At 50.1% G+C, this 12,883-nt stretch overlaps 5 protein-coding genes and 1 non-coding gene across 6 annotated transcripts; 1 reads left to right on the top strand and 5 right to left on the bottom strand.

Annotated features, from left to right (window-relative positions):
- Positions 1 to 247: 247 nt before the first annotated feature.
- On the bottom strand, positions 248 to 318 carry ATNIH1004_008907. The gene has a single exon. It is a non-coding gene; the product is annotated as a tRNA-Gly (tRNA).
- Positions 319 to 662: 344 nt separating this feature from the next.
- IGF2R (putative vacuolar sorting receptor (Mrl1)) lies at positions 663 to 2,245 on the bottom strand (the record flags this gene model as incomplete). Its single annotated transcript, XM_033573509.1, has 4 exons — positions 663 to 830; positions 1,288 to 1,414; positions 1,501 to 1,794; positions 1,869 to 2,245. The coding sequence occupies 4 exons, from the start codon at positions 2,243 to 2,245 to the stop codon at positions 663 to 665; spliced, it is 966 nt and encodes a 321-aa protein (XP_033424061.1).
- A 352-nt stretch (positions 2,246 to 2,597) lies between these two features.
- erg24B (c-14 sterol reductase) lies at positions 2,598 to 4,230 on the top strand (the record flags this gene model as incomplete). Its single annotated transcript, XM_033573508.1, has 3 exons — positions 2,598 to 2,677; positions 2,752 to 3,062; positions 3,122 to 4,230. 3 exons carry the CDS (start codon positions 2,598 to 2,600, stop codon positions 4,228 to 4,230), a joined length of 1,500 nt encoding a protein of 499 aa, XP_033424060.1.
- Positions 4,231 to 4,429: 199 nt separating this feature from the next.
- ATNIH1004_008904 (tRNA-specific adenosine deaminase) lies at positions 4,430 to 6,430 on the bottom strand (the record flags this gene model as incomplete). Its single annotated transcript, XM_033573507.1, has 4 exons — positions 4,430 to 5,759; positions 5,833 to 5,875; positions 5,966 to 6,100; positions 6,313 to 6,430. 4 exons carry the CDS (start codon positions 6,428 to 6,430, stop codon positions 4,430 to 4,432), a joined length of 1,626 nt encoding a protein of 541 aa, XP_033424059.1.
- Positions 6,431 to 7,113: 683 nt separating this feature from the next.
- Positions 7,114 to 9,201, bottom strand: ATNIH1004_008903 (uncharacterized protein; the record flags this gene model as incomplete). The annotated part of the gene is made up of 1 exon (XM_033573506.1): positions 7,114 to 9,201. The coding sequence occupies one exon, from the start codon at positions 9,199 to 9,201 to the stop codon at positions 7,114 to 7,116; it is 2,088 nt and encodes a 695-aa protein (XP_033424058.1).
- Positions 9,202 to 10,700: 1,499 nt separating this feature from the next.
- On the bottom strand, positions 10,701 to 11,738 carry ATNIH1004_008902 (uncharacterized protein; the record flags this gene model as incomplete). Its single annotated transcript, XM_033573505.1, has 1 exon — positions 10,701 to 11,738. One exon carries the CDS (start codon positions 11,736 to 11,738, stop codon positions 10,701 to 10,703), a length of 1,038 nt encoding a protein of 345 aa, XP_033424057.1.
- Between the last annotated feature and the right edge of the window lie 1,145 nt (positions 11,739 to 12,883).

Genomic DNA, 12,883 nt, shown 5'->3' with positions numbered 1-12,883 from the left:
TACTGAGATGATACCCAGAACCAATCAATTGCCTGTTAGTCTATCCATTCACTATATATATTGGTGCTGAAATGGATAACTTCACCATATGTAACTATCAGAGACAAGATAAACTCTTAATAGCTATAAAAGCATACTCATTCCATATATATATAGAACATACCATTATTTTTATTTATTTATTCATTATTTTTTCTAAAAAAAAAAAAGAAATGATACAAACAGAGCTCAAGAGAGACAAAAAGAATGCATCATCCGTGAATCGAACACGGGCCTCATCGATGGCAACGATGAATTCTACCACTAGACCAATGATGCTATATTCTGTTTCATTCCATTTATGGATTTATATGCTAGAGAGACTACTAGGCCTTACCGCCAGCTTTCCTATTTCGCTTTGTTTACGGCAATATTCTTTTCTGCAGTATTGAAATTTAATAGTATATAGCGCATACCGTCAAGATGGATGTGATATTTAACGAGTATATACTCATACATATACAATGAATGTCTAGATCCATCTCAGGAAATAAAATGTTAAAAAAAACACAGCGCCAATTTCACATAACTTAGTCCAATACCAATACCAATACATAGTTATAGATAAACGATAAGATCTATAGACGAAACCAAAAGAATGACATTAATGCCTTAAATCAACATCAATCCTCCCATTGCTCATCCAGCTGATCTATCAACCGGTTTTCGGCGTCGATGTCAGACCGTCGGCCGCCGTTCATGCCGCTATTTGTGCGCTGGCCGAGTGTAGGAGATCGTCGTCGGAACTGGAAGAGACGGCCTAGAGAGGAGAACAGGATGATGATCATGTCCTAGCGACAGGTTGTTAGCGTTCATTCATTCTAGCTATGCGTGTATGTATGCATGTCAATGTGAGTGGGAGTGAAATAAAGAAAGACAAGAAAAATAAAACGCAGGCGATTCGATTGAATCAATCAAGCAAGGGTTCTCAATGACCGGGCTATTGACATTAGCAGACGCAGTCCGCTTGAATCTAACAAAATAGACCGAATAAAAGCTCTAGCCTATGTTCAACATAGGTACAGGTTCTATATATCCCAGGTATAAACGAAACAAATTAAAAAAAAAAAAAAAGATTGCAACAGTAATCGCCTCTGATGTAGTTGAGCTCTAGACCAGCCAAAGCAGAGTTCAATCCATCCTCGAAATAGGTAACCTGACCTTGCCATGCTCTTTGTAGGAGACCGGCTCCCTCCGTCGGGATCTTGAATAGACATGTCGGAACGGTATCAATGCCAGTAGACTTACTTTGACGAAATCAAACATCCCCACCCAGAGGCTGTAGTTTGGGCATTGTCGCCAGCCGCGCTGGTGCATCACCGTTCGCTGGTAGGCGCAGCCGCCGATGAGGTACGCTGCAACGGCAATCAAAGCACTACCTCAGAGTTAGTTTTTTCCCTTTTTTTTTCCCTCTCCTTTTCCTCTTTCTTCCTGGTGACTAGGAAAGACGGATCAACTCACATCACGCCGAATATGCCGGCAGGTCCCAGGCCCTGACCGTCGTCGGCACGGGCTGTAGCACCGCAGGCAGCAGCGCTTCGAACTTCGAAGAAATAGGTGCAATGATCCATGGTTCCGACAAAGGATGGAATCGCCTGCAATCCAGGGGCATCACGGTCGCAAAGGAAAGACATGATCGTGGACTTAGTACGCGACCCATTTTTGACTCCGAGATACTCGCCCACACAGGGGGAGCCGTCGGTGTAATTCAACACCAGCTTGCGGCCGCGGAAGAACGGCTGAGACGCTTGTTGCCTGGGATGATGGTCAGCTCTCTTCTATCAGACCAAGTGAATAGCGATCGTGTTGTAAGCTCCAAATGAACATACCCTATGGAATAAATCCGACCGCCCTTCTCATAGTACGCACTGACGTTCTGCCACCGTTCGCTATCTACCCCCACCACGTTCTTGATATTCTCCAACACCGGAGCACAGATATTGAGCGTGAAGTTCGCATGGTAATCGTGACCCTTGGCATGCCAGCTCTCATGTCGAGCGCCTTTTCGAGATTTTCCGTTGTCTGGGTCGGGCGGGGATATAGAGATCGCATTCAGGTCGTAGTATAGACCCGATGTAGGGGAACGTGCTACACAGGGAGACAAGGCATTTTTGGAGTTCGATGAATCAGATGTCGCATCTACTGATGAGAAAGGCGTCGAGAGAAGGAAGAGGAGGCTGAGAATGGAGGCAGTCGGCGTCTTCATGACTGGGATCAACAAATCCCAAGATGAGGAGGGATGAGAGAACAATAAGCCCACAGTGAAACCAGACCAAAATAAATAAAAGTGGAGATACGATTCAGAAACCCAATCCAAAAGAGCGACAGCAAGGACGGCGAACGGAGGGGGGAAGAAACAGATAGATGGACGTTGGACGAAAGATGATGGAACGTCACCGAAACATGCGAAGTGATCCTTAGAAAGTTCCGCGGGCCCCGTCGGCTGCAGCGTCTCCGATCTCAGCCCAGTCGTCTGTCCCTTTTTTGCGCCGTATATCAAGGACCAGGGTTCGCAGCCTTTGCGACACCGTCCAGATTCATTCAAATTCAATTGAACTATGGCGTCCAAGAAGAACTCCAAGACCAATATTCCCGTCCAACCAGTTCCGGAGAAGAGAGGATACGAGTTCGCTGGCCCGTACGTTTTCCCCCTCGAACAGGGGGTCAGGGGGTCTTACAGGTGTTAGAAAGCGAATACTGATAAGGAACCAGGGTCGGCGCATTTGGAATCGTGTTCGGTCTCCCCATCCTTATCTACAGCTTCACCTTCTTGTGTAACGATGTCTCTGGCTGTCCGTCCCCGTCGCTCCTACATCCGTCAACTCTGTCGCTTGAACGGCTGAAGAAGGAAGTGAACTGGCCTGAGGGAGGAATCAAGGCATTCATTAACGCGGGAGTGACGCTGCGGGTGCTGGGCTACTACATCCTCAGTCTGGTGCTTTACGTGTTTCTCCCCGGCCAAGAGGTGGAGGGGACAGAGCTGGCTTGTGGAGGAAGGCTCCGGTATAAGTTCAACGGCATGTGTCCCAGCCCCTTCTCTCCAGCCCGAGGAACATACTCTGACGGTGGTTTTGGTCTATAGCGTTTCCCTCCGCCGTTGTCATTCTCTCCGGACTCGCGCTCGGTACGTACGTGTATGGAGCGGAGTTCGCCGTGTGGACGTTTCTCTGGGACAACTACCTACAGGTGATCACTGCGAATCTGATCATCTGTTCGTCGATCGCGATTTTCGTCTACGTGAACAGCTTTACCGTGCCGGCTCCTGGTCAACTCAACCCCGAACTGCGACAACTTGCGCCGGGGGGCCACACTGGCAATGTGTTGTACGATTTCTTCATCGGCCGTGAGCTGAACCCGCGCGTTCGCCTACCGATTCCCTTTGTCAGCGAAGCTTCGCGCACGATCGATATCAAAACATGGTGTGAAATGAGACCTGGTCTACTGGGATGGATCATTCTGAACCTGTCCAACGTTGCTCGTCAGTACAGGACCTACGGCTACGTCACCGACTCGATCGTGATCTCCACGGCATTCCAGGCCTTCTACGTCCTGGATGGACTGTACATGGAGCCGGCCCTCCTGACTACCATGGACATCATCATGGACGGATTTGGCTATATGCTCTCCTTCGGCGACATGGTCTGGGTCCCGTTCATCTATAACTTCCAGACTCGCTATCTCGCCGTCTTTCCCTTCGAGCTGGGCCCCAGAGGCATTCTCCTCGTCCTGGGCGTAACCGCGGTGGGATACGTGATCTTCCGGGGCGCCAATAACCAAAAGAACCGGTTCCGCACAGATCCCACCGACCCGCGCGTGAAGCATCTCACGTACATTGAGACCGCTACCGGGTCGAAGCTGATCACTTCCGGGTGGTGGGGCTGCGCACGTCATATCAATTACCTGGGTGACTGGATCATGTCGTGGTCGTATTCTCTGCCAACCGGGATGGCAGGATATGCTATCATCGAGAGCGCCAATCCCGTCTCGGGCGATGTGCTGAGGCAGGCGGTGCAGACGCCTGAATCTCGCGGCTGGGGTATGATCTTCACCTACTTCTTCCTAATCTACTTTGGTGTGCTGCTTATCCACCGCGAACGGCGCGACGAGGAAAAGTGCCGCAGGAAGTATGGTGCCGATTGGGACCGTTATACCTCTCTCGTTCGCAGTCGGATTGTCCCTGGCATTTACTAGTCAGAATATATTGATGGATATTACTCGTATTGTTTAATATCTCAATTAAGTATCGTTGCTTTCAGTTTATACTTTGACTGGATGGTACTAGGATCTCTAGGTTGGAGCTGGGTCGGAGCCGTAGAGAGAAAATGGGTATATAACTTAGTATACTAGACAATTAAGATTTTAATATATCTGTAAGATGAACACATCCTAGTCAACGCTTTCGCTTCTTTGGATCCACCAGAACCTCTAACCCCCAATCTTCATCTCTCGCGTTAGAGATCCAACCATCCAAGACGTCCTTCGCCTCCTGTATAGCACGTTTTCGCGCCACCACGCCCTGCGCCACCATGCCTTGCGCCACCACGGGCAGAATTTTCTTAAACTCGCGATACGAAGCTGCGTCGACGACTGGTTCAGGAATAGACAACGCCGCCGGATGACGGCCTTGCAGGCCGTTTCCCTCCCCATCAGTCCCCGAGCAGGACAACCGAACGATCTCCCGCCAGGTATCCCATAGCTTCGCGCGGGACAACGCTGACGCTCCCCGGGCGAGAGGAGTCGAGACGCGATTTCCCTGCTTGACGCCATTGATGAGAGTCTCGTACAGACCCGTCTTCGATCTTCGCAGCACCGGTAACGATTTCACCCCGTTCTCGACCACTGACGGCGGGGGACCAGACGGTGCCACCGTCCAAACCGCAGAGATAACCGCCGGTTTGCGTTTTTCTTGGGCATCGGTCCCAGAGGAACCGGTTTTAGCATACCTCCAAAGCGAAGCATACTTTTGCATGGGAATCGAAAGGACCCGGAATGGACGGAATCGGTACCCGGAACTCTCTTGATCCGGGATAGGAGAGCTATGGCTATTATTATGCAGCGGCCAGAACCGACCCTTCAGGACTTTCATTCGGCCCTTGTCACTGAATGCGCGAGCGCAGCCGACGCTGCTGACCTCGTTCTCCGGGAGGATGACCCCCGCTAGATAAGCCGTTTCTGTGGGCGCCACGAGAAGGCTCGTTTCGTAGGACAGCAGCGACGAGATCTGGCGCAGGGCGAGCTTATCGGAGCAGGACTTGCTGAGGGTGGATTCGGCGTCTGCGCGAGCGGGTTTGCGACGGACGATGCCTAGACGAGAGAAATGGGCTCGTCCGTCGAGAAGTGAAAGTTTGGATTCGTCGGGATTGTCGGGATTGGCTTCCCAGGGCGTGGGATCCTCTTGCGCTGCCATGCAGAGCTCCATGCTGGCGTCGCCGCACGGAGCGCAGGTGCAGTACATGTAGATTGTGAGGTCTGGTTGGAGTTCGAAAGGAGGGTATTGTTGTCTGCAACGGAGATAAGGCGAAGAAGGTGAGAAAGGTGATTCCTGACTTCCGTCGGAGGACGACGAACTGTGCTGTCGCTTCTGGGTTAATATACTGCGACATTCAGAGAGAAGCCAGTAGTTGAATGCTCGCAGGGCAAGGATCTCTGCGTGCCAATCATGTAGCACGAGGCCTTTGCAATTGGGGACTTGGGATGCAGAAAGACATTTTGCCCCGGATCTAGCGACTGGTCAGGACGATGAATCAATTCATCTTCACTTGGACATCGTGGTATCCAAGTAGGTGAACATACGTGACCGCCACGCAGGTCAACTTTTCCGCGGGCGTATTCTCTCCTGTAGCGTGGTTAGTCTGATTCAACCATCCCAGTTGTATAGATTAAACAGGAAATACAGAAAATCATCGCCAGGAATATGTATACCCACCCTTTACAACAACCACTCCCGACATGGGAATCCACTCCTTCGTCCCATCCGGCCTAACAGTCGGCTTACTGCGACTGGGCAAGCCATCGAAATGCGTATGCACCAGAGACGCTATCCGCGAGGCTAAGGGCTCTCCTGCATTCATCGAGAATCACTCTTTTCCATTGTTGTAGTATGGATGAATCCAACAACTCCGGATCTTTTATCGCCGATTGATATCACGTGATGCACATCCGGATCTTCTACCAACAAGCAGGTAGCCAACCTCAACTCATACTTATACAACTCCCACGCTTTACAACACCCATCCTCCTACCCCCATTCAGAATGGCAGATAAACTACGTACGCTCCAAAACCTCGAGGCCATGCAGGCCCGCTACGTCGGGACGGGTCACGCCGACACCACCAAGTACGAATGGGTCTCGAATATTGTTCGCGACAGCTACGCCTCGTATGTTGGTCATCCGCCGATGTTGTCATATATGGCTGTTGGAATGGGCGAGCCAAAGGAGAGGGTTCGTGCGGCGATGATCGAAAAGATGGTTAGAGGGGCAGGGAATCCGCCAGAGGTATGGTCTTTTTTCTTCACTCTTTATGAAACGGAAGCGGACTAAGCTAAGAGTTTTCTTTTTTTCTTTTCTTTTGATTTAGACACAAGAATAACATACTACCTGAGGGTTGGTTCTATTATTAACGATGTTACGACCGGTTTTCTGCGCGTTGGAGGTCGTGATTGATGGAATTCCGTGCTACAGTTACGCATCTATGTGTACAGTTTTCAACCACGGACTGCTGAAGCTCATTCGTCCCATTGACGAGCTTACTGTGCCCTGGTATGGTGGATGGGATAGTACACTGGACTTGTGATACCGTGCCAGGGTCCCCACGACTGGGGATGTTATCTGATAATAATGCTGGGAGATATTGACGAGTTATGCGAGCCTGAAATGGATTAAGGAAACAGATTGAAGGATTTTCAGTATAGTTATCACACCTTATATCTACTTAGAAACGGTCGACTCCAAATGACGAGAACAATTTTCATAGCACCAACACAGGACCGTGGTCAGAACAGCCAACTACATGGAAGGATATAATTGTACATTTTAAATTAAAATTTACATGCACAACTCAATCACTTTTCCGACTAGGAATGCTGAGCAGCCAGCCTTGTATTCTCTGCCTGCAACGTCCCGACCAGATCCAACCATTGTCGACGCTCGCCTCGAAGTCTCTCGATCTCTTTTTTCAGATACTCCACCTCATGACGTAGACTCTCCGTTTCGGTGCGTGAGCGGGACTTTTCCTCGAGCCTGGCGTGTTTTCGCTGTCGGGCTTCGATCTTGGACGTCTCCTTGAGCTGATCCTTTTCGATCTTGCCCAGCTGCTTGACAAGTTTCGCTTCGTCGCTGAAAAGCCCCGAGGCGACCTTGTGCAGCCGAGCAGTATCATGTATGGAGGGGTTTTTCTGCAGTTGAACGGATTTTGCTCCGCCTTCAGAGCCCTTCTTGATGCTGCTCGCAGTGCTGCTGCTGAGTTGGTCGCTGTTTGGGTCTCTTGATACGGTTGACAATGCTGCTGCTGATGCCCTGTCTCGCTTGGAGCTTTCGTCCGCAGAAGGGAGATGGAGAGAGTGGATGTCGGATCGGACTTGGTCCAATTGAGCCTCGACTTTGCGTTTGCGTTCAAAGAGTTTCGCGAGCTGCTTCTCGTGCGATGATAACTTCTCTTTCTTCTCCGTCTTCATAATCTCCCCGGCTGCAGTGCCGTGTTCGAGTGGCTTGGCAAGTCCCGAAGTTGTCGAGTCTGCCACCGATGCCTTGCCCTGCGAGGCCTGCGATTGGGCATCGCTGTGGTGTTTTTCTTCACCCCAGTGGTTCGCCTCCGCTGGTCTGGTAGGGTCACTGCTCGCCCTGGGTGATCTACCCTGCGATGATCCACTGTTGTCAGTGGTGCTGCGCGACGGCCGGTGTTGCGGAAGTGGTAGATAGTCCAACACAGCCTGAGGCGCATATCGTTCCAGTCCGGCGTTCAGCAAATACGCAAAACTGGCGATCAGACCATGATGTTCGTCCTCGACGTTCGAGAGATCGGACTCGTTGGATTCGCTCTCATGTCCCTCTGTAATCTCGGCAGAGAACAGACTCTTATCGTGTTTATCCAAGGATCGTCGACGCTGAGTCGCCCCGGCGTCCACAGGCTCATCCTTGGTCGATACATCGGACGAAGAAGCATCTGTCTCTTGACACGCCCAGTCCAGGAACTTGCTTGCATCCGAACAGATGCTCTTGGGTGTTCCCTTTTCCACTATCCATCGGGGGATGTTTCCGCCGGGATCACTCCGAGTGACCATCACCCATTCCACGACATGGACATCTTCGTCGTCCTCGCCTGCTCCTTCCCTCGGAATCTCCCTAATAAACTCAACCGACTCATACAGCCCGCGAATATGTCCCTGAGACGGAGGAACGTCAGGATGTGTGCACGGTTTCGAAGCCATCATCCAAAACCTACCACCACCACCTTGCGTCGTCTTCTTGCCCTGACTCCTACTCTCACCTTCACCCTCACCCATTCCCATCCCCATATCCCAATTAAGAATCAAGGGAACAAAATCCCTCGGAGTTGTCGGTTTCGGAAACTGCGCCGAAACATGAAATACATTGACACCACCGATGCGTCTATCCCTTTCATCTCTGACCACCAACTCCTCGACTAACCTCTCCGCCCCAATTCCCCGAATCGACCGATCCGGCGGCCTCCCCTTCTGAACACGTTTCTGATTCGCCTTCAACGTCTCCACCATCTCACTGGACAATTTCTCCTGCCATTTCTCGAACGACAGACCCGCGTGCACGCTGCGGCGCGCAAACCATGCCCCGTTGCCGTCTTTCGCGGGGAGCTTGTGCACGAGGATATCGTGCGGGTTGTCTTTCGGATTGGTGTTTTTGATGGGTTTGCCCCATTCTCGCTGGAGGGATAGTAGAGTGGGATCGTGCGTGCCGATGCGTGCGGTTGAGGCGGTAATGACTCGGGAGGATGGGGAGGAAGAGGACGAGTCATGGGGGATATGATGGGCTGTCTCGTTGAATGGAGGTTCCGGAACAGAGTCGACGATTAGTTGCGCCTTGGTGTATAGGTCGTTGGTGTAGTCGCGTAATGAATTTGGGTTTGTGGGGACTTCGTCCCATGATATTGGGCCTAGAGACTCTAGGGCTTCTTGTAGGGCGGCCATTTAATTGCTGTCACCGTCCTGGATGAAGAGAAAAGAATAAATGCTATTATAGCGCAGGTCACTGGAGGCTGGCGGAGAAGAGAAGAGTAGGAATACGTGGTATCTTTGCTAATCGCTGATGGTGTCCAGGATTTAGATCAACGAGATATGGTGCTACCGGTGCAATTGACCCAACAGTAGCCTGATCGGTCAAGATATAATATAGTAAATAAAAAAAAAAAAAAAAAATTCCAGACTACAAACTGAATAGGACTCGAGTATTCCCGAATCTCCCGGAAGTTGTCCAGTTTCTGCCTGCCAGGATGACCTGACGTCATGGCCGGAAGCAGGTAAAATGGGCTACCCACATCCGCCCGGGCCGTAATACTAGCAGCCCACTAGGCATTCGAGAACATGGAGAACGCGCTAATATGGTCCATCAATCTTGTATTTATGTCTTAAATTAGGATGGCTCAAACTAGATACATCATACTCAAGCAACTAATGAATAGCACAAGAGTAGCAAGGACGAAGAACGAAAGAACTGAAAGGAAACCAGTCCTAAAGGAACCAGCGATACCAGCATCCGATTCTCGCCATCCCACTCTTCATTCAATGAAGATGAAAAACACGAGCGTATCCAGGAAATCAAATAACCCAGCCTGGACGACAGGGGATGAACCTATTAACGAAGCACACTCTAGGACACGCAAACAGAGCCAAGGATGCGGGTCTGAATACGAGGGAACCGTGTGTCTCAGACTAACTTGTTCCCAACGTCGCCGAGGGTCCGCCACAGGCGCCTCTCTCGAACTTTCAAGGCCAATGCCGCATTCCTTGGACTGCCCACGCTCCCATAGCTCGTGTCGTCTAAAACTCAGCCATATACATACCTGATGTAAATGGCTCACTTTGCCTCCTCTCCAGACCCAAGCGGCCGGGTCACCAGCCTGGTATCCTGTACCAGAAAGAGAGGGTGCTCCCGAAATTGAAAGGTAAAATTGTGGATTCCTGCCACAGTATCACCTTTTCTATCTCAAGGTGGCAGTGAGCGACGACGAAGAAAAATAAAATGACCGTTCCTCATCCAATCATATCCCAAGCCGCGAGGCTTACCAGGTCTTCATGACATATATGCGGGACTCTATCCCATGTGAAAAAAAATTAAAAAAAAAAAAGAAACAAATAGCCGACCCGCCGCTTCTTCATGCACAAAAGGAACAAAACAAAAGCGCTAACGCTGGCTCACGATAAAAATAGGAAGCAAAGAGTGAAGAGATTATGTCCGACGAGCCGACATGCAAAAAAAACAAAAAAAAGAAAGAGAAAAAAAAAGACGAGATGGAGTATCATAGTTCGCAGAATCACTCAATGATAACGCCGTCAGTGATGCCAATTAGCCTGTCGTCTGTATCGGAGGCGCACAATATTCATGATCAGGTTGTTGATATGTGTCCTGAGATCTTCGCCCAGACATGAGGACAGGGAGACTGTCCATATCAAGTGTTTTGATTCGGTTATCACATTGTTGTCCCGTACAACGCAAAATCTTGGTACCGGTCTCCCCATCCAAGTCCGACCATGTTCGCTGCGGTGCTGCACGGTTGCACTAGCATGCTAGGAAGCGGGAGGACAGCTAGAGCGGCCGATGTGGCAGCGGCGCTGTAATACTGTGTTGTGTTGTACGGCGAGGTGGTATACGGTTGGCTGTAGGGCGTCGGTGGCGAGGAAAGCGGTATTTCATTCAAACTGTTGAAACTGGCCCACATGTTAGGGTTAGAATCCCCTGTACTGGCCGAGGCTGGACTGGAAGGCAGTACTTTCCACGAATCCATCGACACGGATGGTTGCATGGGCTCTTGCCACCATGTTTCCGGCCCAGTGGAGCTGGGAAGTAGGGGCGTGGAGCGAAGCACATCGACCCGTGGCGGTGGGGGGAGTAATGGCACAAAAAGGCTCGAGATTGCAGTCTTTGCATCCTCACTCCGACCACCCAGTAGTTCACCTGCACCGTCCTCCTCTAGGCCTTCAAGCACCTGGGCGCTAGAGCGATAGACGAATTTGTTGGCGGCCTGGACAAACTCCTCTTGCAACTTCTTCAGTTGGCTTTCCTTCTCAGACCAGTCCCAGGTACTGGCGGCGGTATCCACGGAGTAAATGTCCTTATGGAACTCGACTAAGGATTCGATCGTTTCCGGGGTCAGCTTGAAAGCAACCTCGTTCTGTGATACCATGTCGACATGCACCACATAGGCTTCCATATGGACCATCTGGTAGTTGAAAATTGCCTCCACTAATGGGTTCTCATCCTTCCTGAGTTCTGACTCGGGGGCCTTGGGAAATGTCATGGAACAGAGTGTCCAGATGGCGTTGGGTGAGGACAGTGTCTCCGTCAGACACCTCGTATGTTGGGTTACATTGTTTAGAGGGCGCTTGACCCGGTTGACTCGCTTCAAGGTGGCCGTCAGCCACGGCTCGATCCTGGTGTTCAACACCACATTCGGCGACGACCGTGGAGCAAAAGCAGCGGCCGACGACGGGAGTAAGACCGTTGGCATTATTGACACCCCGCGAGGCAATACTATATTGGAAAAGGAAAGGAATGATGAAGAGGAAAGAGATCTCAGAGAAAGAAACGAGAATGAGACGGCACAAAGATCATAAAGACGGCATTCGCCCACTCTTGGCGATATGTTCCTTTTCCGATATAGGTTGCGATTCCGATAGAGACAGGTCACGAGATAGGAGAGAAGGGGCAAAAAAAAGTCTCTTTTGAGCTGAGGGGCAACCCAGCTTGGAAATACCACCTGATCCAGTCGGAAGCGAATGGCACCGTATAAAGAAAGTTATTTATTAGGAAACGCACAGTTCAAATGTGGAGTGGGGAACCGAATTATTGGGGGGGCAAAGCGTCAAGAAGTCTAGATGACTGACGACCGAAGGAGTGTTAAGGAAAGAAAGTTCAAGTTGTCGTGAAGAAGTAGAAAGAGGAGAGCGACTGGGGGAGGGAGGAGGCGGAGATGAGATGGAGAGAGAGAGACGAGACAAGACGACGAAAAGAAGTTGTAGGAAGAGAGAGAGAAAGAGAGGGGCGGAAGAGGGATGGCCCGAAAGGGCAAGAGGAGAGCAGGAAGTCGTATTGTTTGAACTGGAGAAAATCGAGGAGAATGATTGGAGTTGGATCACTTATACAGCAGAAAAAAAAAATAAAAATAAAAACACAAGTAAAATCAGAATGATTATGATTATTTTATTTTATTTTATTTTTATTTTTTCCAAAAAAATCAAAATTTAACAAGGATTCAAACCCACTGGAAAGAATCATCTGAATGTAGTACTACCAAACCATCATTTTTTAAAACCACAACCCCCAAAAAAAGGTCTACCACTGGGCGCATGCAGAATGGATGGCAATGTCCGGCAACTTTCTCTTGCAGGACGCGAAATCCCGATCGTATGGAACGACCTAGTATACATAGTACATACTACGTTCTTACTGTACGGCTCATACATACTCCGTCTGTCCATCTAAGAAGATATGGATAAGTATGGATAAGATACGGGGATTTGCCCACCATACCGGATTCACCGTCCGATCTCAGCTGTGCACCCTTCTTCTCCTGGGAACTTGGGCGTTAGTATCATGCAGGCGTCCAGAATCGTCGCGGATGGTGGAGCCCAGCAGGTCAAGACGTCATTCCCT

The sequence above is a fragment of the Aspergillus tanneri genome (genome assembly GCF_003426965.1).
Source record: "Aspergillus tanneri strain NIH1004 chromosome Unknown AapTan_6_pilon_pilon_pilon, whole genome shotgun sequence".
NCBI lineage: Eukaryota > Fungi > Ascomycota > Eurotiomycetes > Eurotiales > Aspergillaceae > Aspergillus > Aspergillus tanneri.
The sequence above is the reverse complement of the archived record's forward strand: the minus strand, read 5'-3'. Positions and strand labels throughout refer to the sequence as shown.